The sequence below is a fragment of the Mauremys reevesii genome, unplaced genomic scaffold, assembly GCF_016161935.1.
Source record: "Mauremys reevesii isolate NIE-2019 unplaced genomic scaffold, ASM1616193v1 Contig2, whole genome shotgun sequence".
In the NCBI taxonomy this organism is placed as follows: domain Eukaryota; kingdom Metazoa; phylum Chordata; order Testudines; family Geoemydidae; genus Mauremys; species Mauremys reevesii.
The window spans coordinates 2,074,879-2,096,126 of NW_024100826.1; the positions used below are offsets into that span (position 1 = coordinate 2,074,879).

General features: G+C 44.9%; 1 protein-coding gene across 5 annotated transcripts in view; it reads right to left on the minus strand.

Annotated features, from left to right (window-relative positions):
- Window positions 1-21,248, minus strand: part of KDM2A (lysine demethylase 2A) — a 69,689-nt gene that overhangs the window by 45,546 nt on the left and 2,895 nt on the right. For all 5 annotated transcript variants that reach the window (XM_039517978.1, XM_039517972.1, XM_039517975.1 and 2 more), the window contains exon 3: window positions 19,898-20,002. In XM_039517978.1, coding sequence (XP_039373912.1) covers window positions 19,898-20,002 — 105 coding nt within the window. The remainder of the gene's footprint in view (window positions 1-19,897; window positions 20,003-21,248) is intronic.

Below are 21,248 nucleotides of genomic sequence, written 5' to 3' on the forward strand. Positions count from 1 at the left end.
CACTCTTCCCCCTCCCACTCGCAAGGGCCATCAACTGATTGGCGCAGGGAAGGAGAGAGAAAAGCACCACACTCAGGGAAGAAGTGGGGGAGGAGGAAGCTTGGCTGCCGCAGAACCAAGCTTCTGCCTCCTGCTCCCGCAGGGGAGAGCAGTGGGGCTGAGTTAGGCTGGGGGCCGGGACCACGGCAGGCAGCTGCGTGCTGCTCAAAACTGGCTCATGTGCCGTGTTTGGCACGCGTGCCGTAGGTTGCCGAACCCTGAGCTATACAAATGTAGGTAATAAAAGGGACTTGACCTGAGGCATATCAAGTTAAATCTGAGCCTTCTGCTTCAAGAGGCTGAAATTCAACTTTGGTCGCAAGTGACATGACTAGCTACATGAGCTTAGTTTCTGAAGCAGTCTGCAGCAACAAGCACAGCTATTTAGGATAACTAGCAACCATTACTCAAGGACGGCAAAGGATTGGAATAGCAGGGAGTGCTGCAGTAAAACAGGAGACCTGCATGTGAGTAAATAATTGAAAGTTACTTGTAATGGTAAGTTCTTTGACATTTGTGACCCCTATCTGTATTCTATGTGTGGGATGCAAGCGCATCACGTGCCTGAGACCAGAAAAAACTAGCAAATAGTGTCTGTTGGTTCACACCTGTGTCCTGGATCTCCTCATGCCCAGCACTGAGAGCACAGGGGGAGGTGCAGACCGACCACCTCTCCAGGTCCTTCTCTACCATGAATCCAGTCATGGTCTGAAGCAGAGGGGCAGGAGAATGGGTAGCAGAATACAAAGAGACCACACACCCCAAAGAATTTCCAGTTACAGGCACGTAACCTCCATTTCTTCTTTGAGTGCTGGTCCTTCTAGTTATTCCATGTATGGGTGGCTGGAAAGCAGTACTCAAATAGGAGGAGGGGAGTGCAAGGATGCCAGCCATATAGATGTTTATAACATTGCCGTTCCAAAGGCTGCATCAGGAGAAGAGGCTTGAACCCAAGTGAAATGCTTAGTGAAAGCATGAATGGAATTACAGGTTGCTGCTGTACAAATGTCCAGCATAGGCACTTCCTAAAGAGTTGCTACTGAGGTTGCCTGTGCTCTAGTTGGGTTCTGCAGACTATGTCTAAGATTTCCAAAGTGGTCCACACCTCCATTCAAAAACTTTTTAGGGGTCCACAAATGAAAAGAGGTTGAAAACCACTGCTCTAGTGGAAAGGTCCCTCACCTGGTCCAAGGGAGGGAGATGACCCAACTGATAGCAAAGGAACATACGTCAGAAACCAACTTAGTCTCTGAGCAGATATTACTTGTCCCACTGCTTGCTCTCCCATAGCAAAAATTATTCACGTGATTTTCTAAATAGTTTTGTTCTTTGCAGGTAGAATGCGAATGCTCATCTGATGCTGAATGAAATCTCTTCTCCTCACTTGAGGTATGAGGCTTCAGGGAAGATACCAGTGAGTTGACTGGTTTATGTGGAACTTGGAAGTTACCTTCAGGACGAATTTCAGGTGGAGGCGAATGGATTCCTTCTCTTTATGAAATGCAGTGTATGTCGGGTCAGCCACTAGGGCATCCAGCTCACCCACCCTCCTGGCTGATGTAAATGTTGACCAAGGTGACCTTCAAAGACAGGTGGGGCATGGAGCACATGGGCAATGGTTTGAAAGGACAAGATGGAGGTTCCATTGTGGTAGTGGCTTCACTACTGGTGGGAAGTCAGTCCTACTCTTTAGGAATCTGGCTGTTACTGGATGAGTAAAAAGTAGAATAGCCATCTACTGGAGGAGGGAATACACTGATTGTTGCTAGGTGAAGCTGCAGTGACCTAATAAAAAGACCCAACATCTTGAGAGGGAGGAGGTAGTATAAAATAGCAGGAATACCTGCTGCCCTTGATAACTGGCTCTGTTGCAATAGGTAAAGAAACACCTCAATTTGGATAGATAACATTTTCTGGCAGAGAGAAAAAGGTAGGTGAAGTAATATCTTCTATTGGACCTACTTCTGTTGGTAAAAGAGGCAGGCTTTTGAACTACACAGAGCTCTTCTTCAGATCTGGGAAACCCGAATATCTCTCTCAGACCTGAAGAATAGCTCCATGTAGCTCAAAAGCTTGCCTCTTTCAACAGCAGAAGTTGGTCCAACAGAAGATATTACCTCACCCACCTTGTTTTCTTAACAGCCTATGACCAAACAACATTTTCTGGTAGTTTTTCCTGCTGTAATTACGAAGAGAGTTTGAATGGCCACCGAACATGAACACTCTCGATATTAGGATGGGCGTCAGACCTAGCTGTGAGTGAAGCGAGTTGGGTTAGGATGTCTGATTCCATGGCTCTTGAGTTAGCAGGTCTGATAAGGACTGAATGCAGATGGGTTAACAGGTTGACATTTGTAGAACGTCTGGAAATCAGCACTGTCTGTGCCAACAGAGTGCACTGAGAATGACTCATGCTTCATAGTGACAAATCATCCATAGAACCTGGGGTCGTAGTGGGATGGAAGGGAAAGCATACTTCAAGTGGTCTGTCCAGTACGGTAGAAGAGCATTGTCCCTGGAGTCCTGACACCATGCTGCTCTGAAATAATACAAGTTAACTTCTTGATCATGAACACGTCCAAGATGACGTACTACACTGAGTGAATATATTGTTCAGCACTGAATTCTGCAACTCCCACTTGTGATCCATGGCAAAATGCCTGATGAGGGTGTCTGCCAATCAGTTCTGAGTGCCTGGGAGGTATGTCAAAGAAATTGAGGTGGCTCTGGATACACCTGTGCCATAAGTTGCTCATCTCTATGCACACTGGGAGGGATTTTCCCCCTTTGTTTACATAGAAGATGAAAGGTCATGTTCCTTATATTTTCCCGACATGACAGGATCATGTAAATGGGAGGAATGCATTGTAGGTCTGACTGCTCTTAGTTTCTGGAGACTGATATGCATCATGGCCTCCAAAGGTATCCAAGTACCTTGTGCTAGCACAACAGGCAGCTTGAGATGCATATTACTGCATAAGGTGCCCCCAAACCTAAGACACTCTACACATATATATTGTAGAAACCATGCACCAAAGAGCTTTCAACGACTAGGGAGCAAGAGAACTTCACTGGTTAGGCATGTTGCCTATAGCTGCCACATTACCTTGACATTTAACAGAGCTCAGCACCAAGTGAGGATAGGTGTAAAAGTATTTCAGTTATGTTAGCACAATAGTATCTGAGTGTTCTTCATACTAATGAGAGCTCATGTAATGAGGGGCTGGACTGAAGCCCAACAAAGCAACTCTCACTGCAGCAGAGTCCAAGCTTGAATCGGTTAGAGGAAGATAAATATTGACAATTACACATTATTCTCCATTCATCCCAACACTCAGACGCCAGTGGTCACCTCTTAGATACCTTTTACATGCCCCTTCCCCATTTATTCCTAGGAGGTAATATACTCTAAGGAAATAGAAAGCATAGATAATACTTTTACACAGATAACAGAACTGCATCTCTCCCTACTCACGCTGATCCTTCCACCTCCCATCTAATCTCCTTAAGGATGGCATGGCTGAGGCTTACACCTGTCCGCACAATGGAATTCTTCAGACATTACTTTGATACCCACATCACCCCTCTGCAGGCTACTTCTGTCTTCCAAGTGTTAGACCCATCTCTAATATGGAAGAGAATTGAAAATCCAGATTTCAAAACAAACTATGAATTGTGTTCTTTTAAATACAAGGTCACATGTAAAAACAGAACAAGCTTGCTCAACCCACCTCATGTTTTAGGAATGAAGCCAGTGAACAACACAGTGCTTTAGTCACTTCCTGCCTTATTTGTTGCAATTTCCTCCATGATCTTCCTCAATCTCTGCTCTTGAAACTTCAGGGGGCCCAGAATGCTGCCCCCAAGTTCTCTCCATCATAGAAAGCAGGAGCTCAACATGCATCTCTCTTCCTCCCCATGTCACCTTCCCTAGCTTATCTTTTGCTTTCAATTGAGAACAGTTCTCCTGGTTTGAAACTCTACACAAACTTATTCCATGAACTTCCCTACTACTCACTCTCTCTTCCCCATACACCCACACAGTCTATATTTCTCTAATCTTCATATCTCCTTTCCACAAAAGGAATTTTTAATTAATTTGTGCATACTTTTCTGAACTCTTTCCTTCAAAACTAACTTACACATATATACCACACACCTCTACCTATACATCATACCTCTACCTTCACATGATGTTTACAGGGAAGCATGCATGAGAACTAGTAGCTGTTGCTTTGCTCATAAGCAACATCCTCATTAGCCACACACACACCCCTATTCACTTCTTCATTTTCACCCCATTCTGACTAAATTTGGATTTTTTTTACGGTACTTTGGCATCCATACACCCCCCAAATATATGTAGATTTAAACTCAAGTCCTCTGAGGCAAAGTAGTATTATCTATAAAAATAGGAAACTGAGGCAGAGTTTAAGCAACTTGCTCAAAGTTGCACAAAAATTCTGTGGCATTTCAAGAATTAAATCCAGATCTCCCAAGTCTTAGTTAACCTTAACCACAAGACCATTTTTCCTCATCTCTAACCCTTCCCTCAGCTCCTCCACAATTTACCTCCATCCACTGTTCCTTGATCACAATGACCTGCCTTCTAGAGTCCAATCAACACCACATCTTGTGTTGCCAGCTTTGGTGGGGGACAGTATAGTCGTCCAAGCACTCTTTATTTTTTCCAGCACTAGAGCTTTTATAGTTTCAGCTCTGCTTTTCCTGAACTCCATCTCTATTCTTCTTCTCCCTCCTTAGCTGTAAGAACAGTTGCACACAATTCTGCAAGGCATGTGCTACTATGTCTCTTGCTGAAAAAGGGTGTGTGAAGGACCTTATACAGATGAACTTTGTGTTGTAAGGTTAATAATATCCTGATTCCCCATGGCAATTTGGCTCAACCAAAACGGCTGGACCCTTGAGGGAATTTAATACAGTAGTATTGAGTTACCTCTGTCCAACTTGAAGGTTTCAAACCTTAGCATAATAAATCATGCAACCCTCCATACAAGTGACCCTAGATACACTCTGCCAACTACTGCAAAGATCTGAATGCTGACCTTAATCTGGAGTCCAGCCTGACACTGGGAGAGACAGGTGGCTAATTTTAGTAGTACTGCACAACCCATCCTCCAAAGAAGGGTTTTTGGAGAGAAAGCTGTATTAAACTAACAGTGACTGTCTGGTTTCACATGAAGAACCCTAGAACTAACCCAGTAGATTTATAGGTCTAATACTACTACTTATTGTTTTATGCTTTCAAAGCCCTATACAAGCTAACTGGTATTTCATACATTAGGTGTTTATCCAGAATAGGACAGACTCAAAAACCAGGCTCATGATTTAGCAGGAATCTAGTCAAAATCTGGAGACCTTCCAGGGTTTAAAGTTCCAGGAGGGCTTCTTATCACAAGCAGGGCTGGCACAGTTTCAGAACAAGTGGGGAGGAGAGCGTGTGGTTTGTATGTTTTCTGGGGGAGTTATAACTGATAGTGCCAAGGAATAGCTGGACAATTCAGGGGGAGGGGCATCCAGTCAGGCTCTTCAGTACTCACAGGCTGAAGAAGACTTCAGCAGCTGTTTACACAATGTGTACTGATAGGCAACACTGTTTAACTCTAGGACCCATGGTGAGTTTTTGGCCAGCTCAAAGACAGGTTCTTGGCAGCTGCCTCTGACACAGGAATGCTATTCCCAACAAGGAACGTGGCAGTGCCATCCACTGCACAAGCTGCTGGTTGCATTGTACTTTATACCCTCTTCCATAATGTCGCCCGTGTTCCTGATTGGCTTATCACTTCAGAAACAATATTCTGCCTATGGAGATAAGAACAGTCACTCACTCACGGAAACCTACTTCCTTTACTGTGAAGCTTTTTTTTTGCCTTTGCTTACATTTGACAGCTTAAGTTTAAGTAAACTATGAAAGACTGCCCTGGAGATGATGTCCTCTAGTAACAGGACAGGTAACACAACCTTTTAATACCCCACCTGTATGCCTCAGCCTAGTCTAGTAGTTAAATATTCATTGGCAGTGCTACCAAACAAGGGCTGAGAAACCAGACTCCCAAACAAGAATGTCTATGAGTGACAGCATACTGGAGTTAAGACATAGCATCCATGCTGAATTTCTCAGACCTAGATGAGGACTCACTGAAGCTTTGCATCACTATGGTCCCCGAGTGTCCCCAGTATATGCACTACCCACTAGACCCAAGCAACAGCATGTATCTTTGTTAGCTCTTATTCTGTACTGGTGACAAAGCACCTTAAGAGTGATCAGACAGACTTCTCCAAATAAACCAGAAGGGAAGTACAAATGTGTAAGCTTAAATTACTCTCTGCCTGTCCTCTCTCATGACACCTTGATAACTAAGTTGCAATACTCTCAAATCTCACAAGCTAGACAAGGCTGGACCAGGACAGTACTTGGACAGCAGATGTTGAAAGATGTCAACAGTATGGGAAAATTTGGGTTGCCATTCCCTCCAAATCAATGCCATCCATTAGACAAGTCATCCCAAGGCCCTTACCACATCTGCTTACAGGGCCCATTCGTGGTGCTTTTTAACTGAAGTAGGGGAACTAACCTGTGTCCTTGTCAAATTCAAATTGCATGAACATGGCTAGTTACACTCACGTAGTTGGAGCACTTCAGCTTCTTCCCATGTAGAATGAGACTCTCACACACATTGCCTTATGCGTAGTGTTTCTGTGTAGCTGTCATGTTCCATCACAGAAGTAGCTGCATTTTATCTTTAGGTGAAGCATTCACTATACATCCCTTTGTTACTTCACAAGGGTATTAAGTAGATTAGCGAGCATTTATAAAGCACTTGGAAACACTCAGGTGAAACATGCTAGAGAAGTTATGGTAGTTGAATACTCAAGCTACACACTTCTCAGCCCTCTCCTCTCTACTTACAGCTGCTAAAACCTTCCAGTGCTAGCTCCTGCACTTGACTCCCAGAAGCACATCCATCAGAAGCTAGCTGCAGGGAGGAAGGATTGCATGAGACTGCATGAGAATAAAGGAAGATGGGGCATATTATGATTCATTCTAGTCAAACAGTTAAATTCAGCAGTTTCCAAATCTGTTGCTTAGGACCTTGTACTTCTCCTCCTCTTCTCCCAAACCCTCTGGAGGCTGGCTGTTGAGTAAAAACAGTACAATTTCTCCAGTCTGTACCCAGTCTTTAGGATCAGCAGCAGTAAAAACCACAGGCATTTATCACACTGTGCATGTCTACACAGCAATTAAACACCTGTGGCTGGCCCAGGTCAGCTGACTCGGGCTCATGGAAGTTGGGCTATGGGACTGTAAAACTGCAGTGTAGATGCTTAGGCTTGAGCCCAAGCCCTGGGATCCTCCTCCCCTCTCGCAGGGCCCCAGAGCCCAGGCTCAAGACCAAGCCTAGACATCTACACTGCAATTTTACAGCCTCAAAAGCCCAAGTCTGCTGACCTGGGCCAGCTGCAGGTGTTTAATTGCAGTGTAGACATACCCACTGTGGGGCTGCCTCTTCACTATCAAAAAAGGGTGTAAGCTACCCTGCTGCAAAATCCTAGTGGGGATAAGGCACAAACAGTTTTTATTGCGATACAACTGGGTGAAGTATTAGTACTGGCCTTGCTTAGCTACGTCACAGTAAAACCTGCCTGCATCTCACTTCCATTAGGATTTTATAGTGGGATAGCTAACATGTGTTCGTTTTTTAACGGCATGATAACTACCTATTTTGGCAGTGAAGAGACAGCCTGAATTCTGCATCCTCCCTGGTGCACAACTTGTGCAGATGTGTAACAAAGAAAGACACCTCTCCTTAAAACTTCTATTCGGTTTAAAGAACCTGCGTCTGACAGAACTGTTATTTAGAATCATAGAATATCATGGTTGGAAGGGACCTCAGGAGGTCATCTAGTCCAACCCTCTGCTCAAAGCAGGACCAATTCCCAACTAAATCATCCCAGCCAGGGCTTTGTCAAGTCTGACCTTAAAAACCTCCAAGGAAGGAGATTCCACCACCTCTCCAGGTAACCCATTCCAATGCTTCACCACTCTGAGTGAAAACGTTTTTCCTAATATCCAACCTAAACCTCCCCCACTGCAACTTGAGACCATTACTCCCTGTTCTGTCATCTACTACCACTGAGAACAGTCTAGATCCATCCTCTTTGGAACCCCCTTTCAGGTAGTTGAAAGCAGCTATCAAATCCCCCCTCATTCTTCTCTTCTGCAGACTAAACAATCCCACTTCCCTCAGCCTCTCCTCGTAAGTCATGTGCTCCAGCCCCCTAATCATTTTTGTTGTCCTCCGCTGGACTCTTTCTAATTTTTCCACATCCTTCTTGTAGGGTGGAGCCCAAAATTGGACAGTACTCCAGATGAGGCCTCACCAAAGTCAAATAGAGGGGAATGATCACGTCCCTCGATCTACTGGCAATGCCCCAACTTATACAGCCCAAAATGCCATTAGCCTTCTTGGCAACAAGGGCACACTGTTGACTCATATCCAGCTTGTCGTCCACTGTAACCCCTAGGTCCTTTTCTGCAGAACTGCTTCCTAGCCATTCGGTCCCTAGTCTGTAACAGTGAATGGGATTCTTCCATCCTAAATGCAGGACTCTACACTTGTCCTTGTTGAACCTCATCAGATTTCTTTGGGCCCAGTCCTCTAATTTGTCTAGGTCCCTATGTATCCTATCCCTACCCTCCAGCATATCTATCACTCCTCCATGTTTAGTGTCATCTGCAAACTTGCTGAGAGTTCAGTCCACGCCATCCTCCAGATCATTAATGAAGATACTGAACAAAACCGGCCCCAGGTCCAACCCTTGGGGCACTCTGCTTGAAACCGGCTGCCAACTAGACATGGAGCCGTTGATCACTACCTGTTGAGCCCGATGATCTAGCCAGCTTTCTATCTACCTTATAGTCCATTCATCCAGCCCATACTTCTTTAACTTGCTGGCAAGAATACTGTGGGAGACAATATCAAAAGCTTTGCTAAAGTCAAGGAATAACACATCCACTGCTTTCCCCTCATCCACAGACCCAGTTCTCTCCTCACAGAAGGCAATTAGGTTAGTCAGGCATGACTTGCCCTTGGTGAATCCATGCTGACTGTTCCTGATCACTTTCCTCTCCTCTAAGTGCTTCAGAATTGATTCCTTGAGGACCTGCTCCATGATTTTTCCAGGGATTGAGGTGAGGTTACTACCAAACCTTTGCCATACTGTAACCTGTAGCACATTTCATATCACCATACTTCAATCCAGTTTGTTTTAGTTAAGCTCTTGGAGTCTCCACCGAGATTCAGAGTCCCTGCACAGAGAGCTCACACTGTTTACTGCCAGTACTGTTTCTACAGCAACAGAGACAAGCAGAGCATAAAGACACAAAACACTGCCCTTATTCTGTTCTCTTTTTAGGGAACACCTGCACAGAAGTTGAACAGGTATAGTCCTCTCTAAGAGAGGCTTTCAGAGCTGAAGGTGAGAAAAATCCAATGAAGTGGACTCAGCATATTTTCCTGCTGCCTATACACATTACTCCCTCTCTCCTGATGTTCAAGTCACAAGCTAGATTTCATCCCCAAGTTTCTCAGAACCATCTGAGGTATTGACAGAAGTGCTATCAGCAGCCTGTGGGCTGCTATGAAGTCTCTCCCTTTTCCACCACTGCTTTCAAAGGTATCCTTGTTCACAGTTACAGGGGTAGGGCTAAAAAGGAGATCTGGAGTATACACCAACCTAAAGGAATTTCTATGGGTACGTCTACACTACCTGCCAGATCAGGTGGGTAGCGATCCATCTATCAGGGATCGATTTATCATGTGTAGTGTAGATGCGATAAATCGATCCCCAATCGCTCTCCCGTCGACTGCTGAGCTCCAGCAGTGCAAGAGGTGGAAGTAAAGTCGACGGGGGAGCTGCGGCTGTTGATCCAGCGCCGCGAGGATGCGAAGTAATTTTAATTTGATCCAAGATAAATCGACTTCAGCTATGAGAATAGCATAGCTGAAGTCGACTTAAGTTGCAAATCTTAGATCGATCCCCCCACAAGTGTAGACCAGGCCTATGAGCCTACCTCTTCCCCTTCTGTATGCCCTGGATTAAGCCACACATCTAGGGTGAAGGGAGCTCTCAGTTCCTAAGGACCATCTAGATCTTGGCATCTCTCCTGAGATGGAACCCATTGTGGTGGTAGTTTTAGGTTTCATTTATAGACTGACACTCATTGTGTGAGTGCCTCATATAGAGGTGTTTAGGACAAATCCATTAGTATTCCCATTTTGCAGACGGTAAGATTGAGGTACAAAAAAATTCAGTAACTTGCCTATAATCAAGCAAGAGGTCTCTGGCTGAAGTTATCATCAGAACTAGATCTCCAGTGTTGCAGACCAGTGCCTTAACCAGCCATCTTTCCTCTCGATGTAACTATTACTTCATTAGGAACTGGACTAAGACTGACTCATGTCTCAGACCATTGAACAGTTGTGGGAGGTAACCACTTTCAGACACTACCAAGTTGTGCCATACTGGAACTGAAAGATGGGAGAAAAAAATTCTATATCCCATTTCCAAATCCTTGTGCCCTTCCCTGAATGCTCCCCCCAAAGGCAGATAACAATCCACACTTGTTCATTATGTACATCACCTTTCCACTCCAGCTGATTCTCTTGATCCATTCTAACTCATTCTCCCTCAAACCTATTTAGCATTAGGGTGCTTGCCTCCTATTCCTGTCTTCCTTCTCTGAAGTATTGAGAATGGGCAAATATCAGAGGCTGGAGAGACTCCAGCCAGCAAGGGCAGAAGCAGGCAAAGCAGCGACCTTTGGACTTTCAGAGAACTGTCTACAGTTTTGACTGGACTTTCTCTGCCCCGTGCTGATTGGCTGTTTGCTCCAACCTTCCCACTCCCCCTGCCTCACAGAGTCTTCCCCTCAGCTTCACCTCCAGTGTCCTCTTATCCTCTTCTCTCCTGCCCTGTCCCCCTCTTCCCTTTTTGTTTTCTTTAGCCCCAGAGTTAGTTTTTTAGGCATATCTTTAATAGAGCCTCATATCAATAGAAATGATCCCCTTCTAGTTAAACCCACGCCCAAAATCATCACAGGACTAACTTGTCACTTGCTGCCATTATATGGCATGCTCTGTTTGTGCATTATACCCCTTCTCCCATCATGTGAGTGAATCATCTATTTAGATTGTAAGCTCTTCAGTGCAGGGGCCATCTACTACTTTCTATGCACAATACCTAGCACACTAATCAGGAACTGGCTAATAGTGCTGTATTAATATACTAGAGACCACAAATAAGAGCAGAGCTCAGTATTGCCAGGGGTGGGCAAACTATGGCCCGTGGGCCAGATCTGGACCACAGGATTGCCTCTCCCCTGGTGCCGCAGGCCCTGCACCGCTCCCGGAAGCGGCTGGCACCACATCCCTGCCACCCCCCGCAGCTCCTATTGTCCGGGAATGGGGAACCGCAGCCAATGGGAGCTTTGAGGGAGATACCCACAGGCAAGGGCTGTGCGTGGAGTCCTCTGCCCACCCCACCCCCCCAGGGCGGCACGGACGTGGTGCCAGCTGTTTCTGGGAGCAGCACGGAGCCAGGGCAGGCAGGGAGACTGCCTTGGCCCCAGTGCATGCTGCTGCCACCCTGGAGCCGTTCCAGATAAGCAGCACTGGGCCGGAGCCTGCACCTTGAACCCCTCCTGCACCCCGCAGAGCAACTCCCTGCCTTCAGCCCCTTGCTGCACCCCTCCTGCACCCAACACTGTCCTGAGCCCCCTCCTGCATGCTGCACCCCCTCCTGCACCCCAACTCCCTTCCCTGAGCCCCCCTTACACCCCACACCACTCCTCTTCCCCAACCTCTTGCCCTGAGCCCCTTCCTGCACACCGTACCCCCTCCCACACCCTGCACCTCAACCTCCTGCCCTACATTCATGGCCCTGCATGCAATTTCCCCACCCAGATGTGGCCCTCAGGCCAAAAAGTTTGCTCACCCCTGTTATTGCACATATAGAACACTGATTATGGCAGGTCTCTCAGATCCTTAACTTCCTTCTCTTTCACAGTGATGAGTATCTCTGGGCATTGTCATATGATCATAGGATTTAACTACAAATCCAAACAAAACAATGACTGCATAATTCTGAAAGCCAATGAACTGAAAGGTCAACAACAGCCACTGAATTAACTTTCAGAGTTCATACTAGCCATTTAGAGCCCGCCACTAAGCTTATCCATGTCCTCTCCTTCACTGGAATCAGCAAATTTGGTCTGTGCATCAGGAGAGCTAACAGCTTTCCCCAATGGCAGGGAGCAATTGCCCCAAATGTTTGCACAGACAATAACCTAATTCAGTCTGAGGTAAGACCTTTTGTTTTTCCTCTAAACACGGTGCCACTGCCCCATCACATGAAGTACTGTCTCAAAGGAGCACCTGCTGAACTGCAGGACCAGAGTTGGGACTAACAAATAAGGATTAGTGAACAAAAAGCCAGTGGGGAAGAACAGGTTAGCAACACCTCCAGCAGGGATAACCCCATAAAAATATTCATGCTCATTAAGAGGAAATACTGATGCTACTTGCAAACTTTGTTTAGTATCCGACAGGCAACTGAAAGTGCTTATCTGCTGTACAACTAGTCTCTTCAGCTCAGTCAGCACTGCAGCTTACAAATCATGTTCAAGGGATAGTCAGCTTTTAAAAACAGCTGTGTTAAATAATAAAGAGCAAATCAGCCTTTTAAATGTTTGTTTAAAGGCATTTATCTCCTGCATATCTCAGTTGAGAGAAAATGAACACAACTGAGTCACATTTTAGTCTTTTTTTCCTTCAGATTCTCTCATGGGGTAGCACAAGGCTGCAATGTTTAGGATGCAAATGCTGCAAGGAAGTGCTTTTTTAACATAACTGTTCCACTGACATTTCAGAGCATTCCAAGTAACCATTTCTACTGATGACAGGTTCCATTAAAAATATGCCCAAAAACTAAGTTTGGGGCTAAACAGTCTCTACAAGACAAGATAGTTTGCTGCTCACACATTGTTAGCGAAGTGAGCCTGAAACCCATTTTTTGAGGCCAACGGGAGGAGTGAGTTGATTGAAGTGATTAGTCTCAAGTCTTGTCTAGACTAGGAAAGTAAGGTGTGTTTAGCAGCTATGATCACATTACAGCTGAAGAGCATTCAGCCACACAAGGTTTCACCTAGTATGCTGGAGAACCACTTTAGTTGGCCCTCTTAGGTAATTTAACAAAGCACAGCCTGTCAAGGAAGGTGCTCACAGAGCATCTGTTCCCAAACTGGGAGGCAGTCCTAGAATATGAATATGGGGTGAATGCAACCCTTCCAGATTCACATGCAAGTATATTTGGCACCTCTCACCCCCAAGCACCCACAGCTGCATGCACTTAGCAATCCAAGACACCCTCCACCCCGACAGCCATAGCTGCAAGCACTTGAATAACTGGGATCAGGACTTGAAGTGCTACCACCCATGACACTGATCTCTTTTGTAAAGCACTTTGAAATCTAAAGTCAATTGCTAGCTATTACTACTTGGTACAGGCCAATACAAGAGACCCTAAGGCTAACAGAAGCCCTAAAAATTATTCTGATGAAGGATCACCCCAACATCCCCCACTGTTAGGAAGCCACGGGCTACTTGGCTTCCTACCCATTGGGGCTTATATTTTGATGCTAGCCTATATCTGATCAATTTAGAGCCTCCAGATGACAGAGGCCTGGTCTAAAGAGGAGGAGAGATTGATCTAAGTTACGTAACTTCAGCTACGCCACTAACGTAGCTGAAGTTGACGTACTTAGATCAACTTAGTGTTATGTCTTCACCGCGGTGAGTCAACTGCTGCCCCTCCCACATCGACTCCGCCTGCGCCTCTCACGGTGGAGGAGTACAGGAGTCGACAGGAGAGCGCTCGGGGGCTGATTTATCACATCTAATCCAGATGCAATAAACTGACCCCCCACACACACCTGATCTGGAGGGTAGCATAGACATACCCTTAGAGCAACAGGTCCTGCCCACTCTTAACTCCCTATATCTATGATTGCTGTAGAGCAGTGGTTCTCAAAGGGTCCAGGACCCCTTGGGGGCCGCAAGCAGGTTTCAGGGGGTCTGCCAAGCAGGACCAGTGTTAGATTTGCTGGGGTCCAGGGCAGAAAATCGAAGTCCCATTGTATGGGGCTGAAGCCTGGGGCTCTGATCCCCACCACCTGGGGCAGAAGCAGAAGCCTGAGCAGCTTAGCTTTGCAGTGCCCCCTGTGGCATGGGGCCCTGGGAAACTGCCCTGCTTGCTACCCGTTAATGCCAGCTCTGGCTTTTATATGCAGAAAACCAGTTATTGTGGCACAGATGGGCCGTGGAGTTTTTAATAGCATGTTTCAGGGGCCTCAGAAAGAAAAAAAGTTGAGAACCCCTGCTGTAAAGGATGGGGTTGTGCCCACTCTTCCATTTCTGTTGCCTCTCCCCACCCCCACCATGCAGTGCTTTGGGGTGTAGTAAGATTTTGCTGTTTTTCCTGCTCCCAACTCCCAGCATAGCATTCTGAGTTACAGTGGTCTAGCTGCAAAGGGCATTTTCCTAGAGAAAAGTCTGTCTCTCACCTGCCTTGAGTGCTTCCCCAAAACACAGACTATGATCTTTCCTACAGCATGATGGAGGTCAGTGTCAGGAATCATGGTTAAGCACCTTCCCTTATCCTATGACTCCACACACTGTAAAGCATATCAACTAGTGCCTGGAGGGATACTGTGGACATCAAACATGTCAAAGCAGGTTCACGCTTTGCATGGAAGAGCTTTCACTTTGTGCTGGTGGGGACAGTTTCTCTCATGCAGAGCATATGCAGATTTCACATGTGGATCTAGTCAGAGGTCAGGCCAAGGCAGTACTTAAATGACAGACCTCCAAGAACACCTAGGGTCAGTGGGAGGAGAGAAGGTGGGAAGCAGTATTGGTGATTCAATAGGAGGCATTCTACTATGACAGAACAGCCAGCATGGGATGTGTACATTGTACAAAAGGAAATGCAGCCTTTCAGATTGTAGGTATTGCAGTAGGGTCCAGAGGCCCCAATCAGCAATCAAAGCACCCATCGTGTTACACTATGTACAAACACAAAAAGATTGTCTGCGACAAAGACCCTTAGCCTTGATGACTTGACAATATAAAAGACCCAGTGACCTGCAAAATTTCCAGTTAAGGTAATGACAGTTTATTGCTCTACATTCTAGTCAAACTGCTTTGACTAGATACAATGTTATTGCTCTTCATTTCCTAACTTAAACTTCATTACTGAATGGTTGTAGAACAATTTCAGTGGTGGGTGAAATAATCCCTAATTTCTCTCCCAAGGGTCTTGCAAGTCTTAATTCGTGTGTATATGGATAACGTTTTGAATTCCACTGACTAATGAGAGGGTGAGACTTCTTATTCTTGTGATTCAAATATTCACCCCCAACCCCGCATCCCTAGATTGCTGAAAGGATTAAGAATATGCAGTCCTTCACACATTGGTTCTAATCCACCCTTCTAGTACCAACTGCATATAGCTCCCACCAATGACTATTTGCTACTGACAGTATACAAAAAACAATGCTTGTGTTTCAGGTGGAACATTTTTACACTATTAAAACTACAATTACCATCCCATGCTCTTACCGACATCAGAGAAGACAAGATTTGAGTAGGCCTTGGAGACTGAATTCCCCTTTCACTGCTACAAATCATTAGCCAGCACAGAAATTCTTTTTATACCAATGCTATTTAAAAGTATGGTTGAATCTAACCAAACTGATGTGGGAATCTGGGATTATTTTGCTCTTGTGCACTGAAACCAATGATGCTCCACTGACGGGAAAAGAATCTCCAGAACTAACAATACCTTGGTTCCATACCACAAGAGTAAGGGTTAGCTTTTCAAACTAGAGCCATTTCTCTCCAGGACAGACTGTAGAACTCACTATCGGAAGGGACCATGGAGACAAGTACAGCATTGGGAGAGCACAACATGATAACTAAACACATTTGTGGTCTGTGAACTCAGATAGTGATGCAAGGGTAATAAAGTCTCATGTTTCAGCCAGTAAGATGATCACAGAGGAATCTTCCTCTTGTATAGCACTCTACAAGTGGCCAAGTGCAATATGGTTTTAATTTCCATCTGAAGCATCAGATACTGATTGCTGCTGAAGATATGATCCTCAACTAGTTGGACCAATATTCTGATGCAATGTGACAAATCAGACTCTTCAAAATGGCCAGACAACTAACTGGAAAGCCTTAACTCATGCACTCCCTACAATGTCCATCTGTACATGTCTGCATGAAAACGGAATTATGTGGTGTCTTTGACTATGAAAAGTATTGATTGACAGCCCCAGGAGAATGAGTTTTTCAGTTCATTCTTCATAAGTAGAGCCTAAACATCTGCAGTTCATGCTTCCTACTCACACTGCTATTCCTGCCAGCATGGCCATGCAGGCGCCAAGTGGGAAGTTCAGTCTCCACAGTGGTCAAATGCCTGACCCATAGACTTGACGTCCACTTGGTGTCGCTCACTCAAATACATTCAGGCCTGGTCTACACCTAAAAATTAGAGGGACTCACCTACACGGCTCAGCGTTTGTGAAAAATTGTGCCCCCTTTGTGCTGTAGTTACATCGACCTACCCCCACTGCTCAGGGCTGTGAAAAATTGTGTGTCCTGTGCAATGTAGTTAGGTCAACCTGTCCACATTGTAGACACAGCTAGGTTAAAGAAGCATTCTTCCATCGACCTAAGTACTACTTCCCAGAGAAGTGGATTAACTAGAGCAACGGAAAAACCCCTTTCATCAATGTAGGAAGCATTTACACTATGGTGCTCTAGCACTGTAGCTGTGCCGCTGTAGCACAGACATGCTCTCGGACTCCTCAGAATCAAAGCTTGCATTTAGAAGAGTTTCTAGACTTCTTTGTAGCCATGATCACGTTCTGGTTTTATCTGTAAAGTTAACTGATGAAGTGCAGTCTTTTTGAGTCTGTTACAGCCCGAGACATTAGCTAGGACAGGGGCTCTCAAACTATTTTTTTGCTAGGATCCCCTTTGAAAATATTTCAGACTGTGATGATTGTCCCAAAAAAGTGACTCCCCATCCCCTCCATACCATGCCACCTTTACTGCTGCTGGGTGCAGCGCTGCCTATAGAGCTGGGTGCATGGCCACGTAGCTCTGAAGGGCTCGGACTGTCAGCCCTGCACATGACTCACAACCGAAAACTTGGCACGCATGGGGGCTGACACCTCGTGAGCCCCTGAAGGGTCACAACCCCCAGTTTGAGAACCCCTAGGCTAGGAGAATTACTTTTCCAGCCCATTCATCTCAAGATGTTAAATAGTTAACACTGGCACTTAAGAGTTAACCCCAACAGATCTTCAACCACTGATCATTTTTAGCAGAGGAGATTATTTGGGCTTCATTGCCACCCCATTCCTAAAGTGGTAGCGTGGTAAACTGGAAGTTGCTACAGAGAAGAAAGCAGCAGACATTTACAAAACGTTAATAAATTAAACATCATGACCCTCATGTGACAGATCTCCCTGTAGAGCTACACAAGCCGCCCCCTCCAGTGGAGGCAGTTTATGCCGGCAAAATAACTCGTTTTGCTTAAGTCAGTTAACGCTATCAGAATAAGCCATAGGGGTAAAATAAGCCATAGGGACTTTTTGCTGATATAGCTGCATCTACACTAGGGTTTTTGCTCACCTAGCTACGTTGGTTGTGGGTGTGATTTTTCTGGCAAAACTTTCACTGAGGTTTCTGCTACACTTACTTACCCCAAGGCCACAGGAAGACCAACAGAACCAGGTAGAGAACTAAGCTTATGACTCGGTCCTCTGCTCTAATCCCCAACCATGCCCCTTCTCCTGTGGTCTGAACTTAGTTCAACACTGCTGTTTATTCAGCTCATAACATTTTGTTGGAGCTAAACCACCAATACTACTACAGCTATAGGTAAAAGAGCCCATAGTTCATGGTAATTTTAAGTTTGATGACTACAGCCATTTTTAACAGGTATGGCTGGCAAACAATGACAACTATACAGCCTGTAGCAGTTACTTCAGAGTTTCCCACAGAAGCCATAAGGGGCTGGAAGTATGAAGAACGTGCGTCTTTCACTAAGATGTTTTCTGCACCAGATGTTTATCCTGAAGATTATATCCACAAAATTTAAGATGCAACAGACACTATCCCCTGCCATACACAGTCCTCAAACTAGAGCTTTATCATTAAGTCAAGATGAAACATGGCCCTAACTTCTCCTTCCTCTTAGGAACAAATTCTTTAGTTGCAGTGACACCAGTTACTCTAGAGATTACAACTGCTACCTCACCTTTACAAGGTGAGCACTAGTTACAACTCTCCAGCATGCTCTCTGTAGGCTGTTAAGGCACAGAAGTAGCGACTGATTAGACGACAAGGAAAGTGACTGCTCCCCCTCTCTGGGAAACCTAATCCTAGAGATCAGTGCATCACTTCATTAGACTTCATGCCAACTGATTTTATTTCAAAGCGTTAAAGGATAAAGATTTAACTGCAGTAGTCACAAGCCTGAGGGTTAGGGCAGAGAGACCAAGCTGACCATGCAGCTTAGCATGACTTCTCCAAGAAGTGGGAATGAAAGAAAACACCAGCTTTTTTTCTTTTCTCTTGATGGGAACTCTGTCCCAGACACAGACACCATTAATAAAATCTCAGATTCTCTAAGGGAAGGTCTAAACTTAAAATGCTGCAGCTGCGCTACTGCGGCACTACAGAGAAGATGCTACCTATGCCAATGGAAGGGATTTGCCTCTCATTGTACGTACTCCACCTGTACAGGAGGTGAGAGCTATGCTGATGGGAGAATTCTCCCATCAATTTAGCGCTCTCTACACTGGGAGTTAGGTCAATTTATCCGTGTCGCTCAGGGGTGTTGGGTTTTCACACATCTGAGCAATGTAGTTATAGCGACCTACTTTCCTAGTGTAGATCTGGCCTCTGGAGTGCGAATACTAAAATAAGACAATCACACACAAACAGTTCCAACTAACTTCAGTGTAAAGCCTATTTCCTTCAGGCTGGTCTACACTGAAAAAGTACATTGGCATAGCTATGTCTCTCAGGGCTGTAGCTATGCCAACCTAAGCCTAGTGTAGACAGTGCTAAGTTGACAGAAGAATTCTTCTGTCAACTCAAGGAGGTGGATGACTAAGTGACAGGAGAAGCACCTCCTGTTGTTGTACAGCCTCTACAATGAAGCTCTATAGTGGTGCAGCTGTGCTGCTGTAGTGTTTTAAATGTCGACAGTTGCAGGTTCAAAGTATACTCAAGTCAGATCTGGGCCAATGTAATGCCAACAGAAAACCACCCCAGTTTAACGTACACAGCATCCCAACTCCTCCTCTCCCCATCTGCCCCAGATACTAAGAGATGCCTGTTTTGTCACAAGTAACAACTATACCAGTTTCTTATGTCTGAAAGCATATTCTTTGACCTGTGACTTTTCCATTTTTGAAGCTTAAACAGCCATGTATTGGGCTGGTAACAACCATGGTTATAATGTTCCCCCATAATAAGACACACGTATGATGTGAACTGGAGGCATCAAATGATCTGATGGACTGCCCACCTAAGTGGTTATATGTTTCATTGTATAAACTGGAGATGCTAGTCTCATTGCTACATGGGATGGTAACAAGCCTGCTCCGACTATAAAGCCAGGGAGTTTTTTGGGGGTTGAAAGGCAAATAAAGAGACTAATTGTGAGAATTTGATGGGTAAAAGCGAATACTGACCAATCTTTGGCTGTAACGGATCCTCTCTTCCTCAGGCTCCATCTCTGACTCTTCTGAAGAGAGTGAGAAGGATACTCCGGGGCTACTGTCTTCCTCCTCTTCCTCCTTAGTAGCCAGAATGAAATAGTGAAAGATTGCACACAGATATTAGAAACACTCCTTTAAGCCTTCATTTATTCATTCGTAAGTGAATGATTCTGTAACATTGTGAAATACTATGTACAGAGGCCACAGAACAGCAACGGGCTAGCTCCTGCAAATAGTTACAAAGGGATCTCACTGAACTGGGCGACTGGGTAACAAAATGGGAAGTGAAATTCAATGCTGATAAGTGCAAAGTAATGAACGTTGGAAAATAATCCCAACTATACAAATGATGGGGTATAAATTAGCTATTACTACTTTAGAAAGATCTTAGAGTCATCATAGATATTTCTCTGAAAACACCCACTCAATATGCAGCAGCAATCAAAAAAGCTAACATGTTAGGAACTATTATTATATATCCCTTTCGTAAAACAGAAGATATAATGTCACTACATAAATCCATAGTATGCCCACAACTTAAATACTGCATGCAGTTCTGGTCACCGCATCTCAAAAAACTGTATTAGAACTGGAAAAAAACATACAGAGAAGGGCAACGACAATTATTAGGTGTATGGAACAGCTTCCATATGAGGAAACATTAAAAAGACTAGCACAGCTCATCTTAGAAAAGAGATGACAAAGTGAGGATATACTCATGGTCTATAAAATCATGGTGGGAGAAAGCTAATATTTACTCCTTCACAAAGCAAAAACTAGGGGTCATCTGATGAAATTAATAGGCAGCAGGTTCAAAACAAAAGGAAGTATTTCTTCACACAACGCACAGTCAACCTGTGGAACTCACTGCAAGGGGATGTTGTGAAAGAAAAAAAGTATAACTGGGTTCAGAAAATAATTAGAAAAGTTCATGGAGGCTAGGTCCAATCAATGGCTATTAGTCAAGATGGTCAGGGACGCAACTCCATGCTCTGAGTATCCATAAACCTTCAACTTCCAGAAGCTGGAACTGGATGACAGAGTATGGATCACTTGAAATTGCCCAGCATGGCCATTCTTATGTTCTCCTTTCTCCATTAACTCTAGCTTGGCCCCAGGTGACTAGTAATCTGGAGTCACTATCATTTTCTGGTCTATGTGAAGTGAGTTCATATTCTCAGTTCAGGGAGATGCCTCCTCATTAGAGTCATCATTGAGCCATTCCACTTTGGGATCAGAACCATACTGGCTTCAAATGTATACTTAAACATATTTTGTGGCGGCAGCAGGACTGTAGCATGGTTTTCCCCGAGAAGCATGTCTC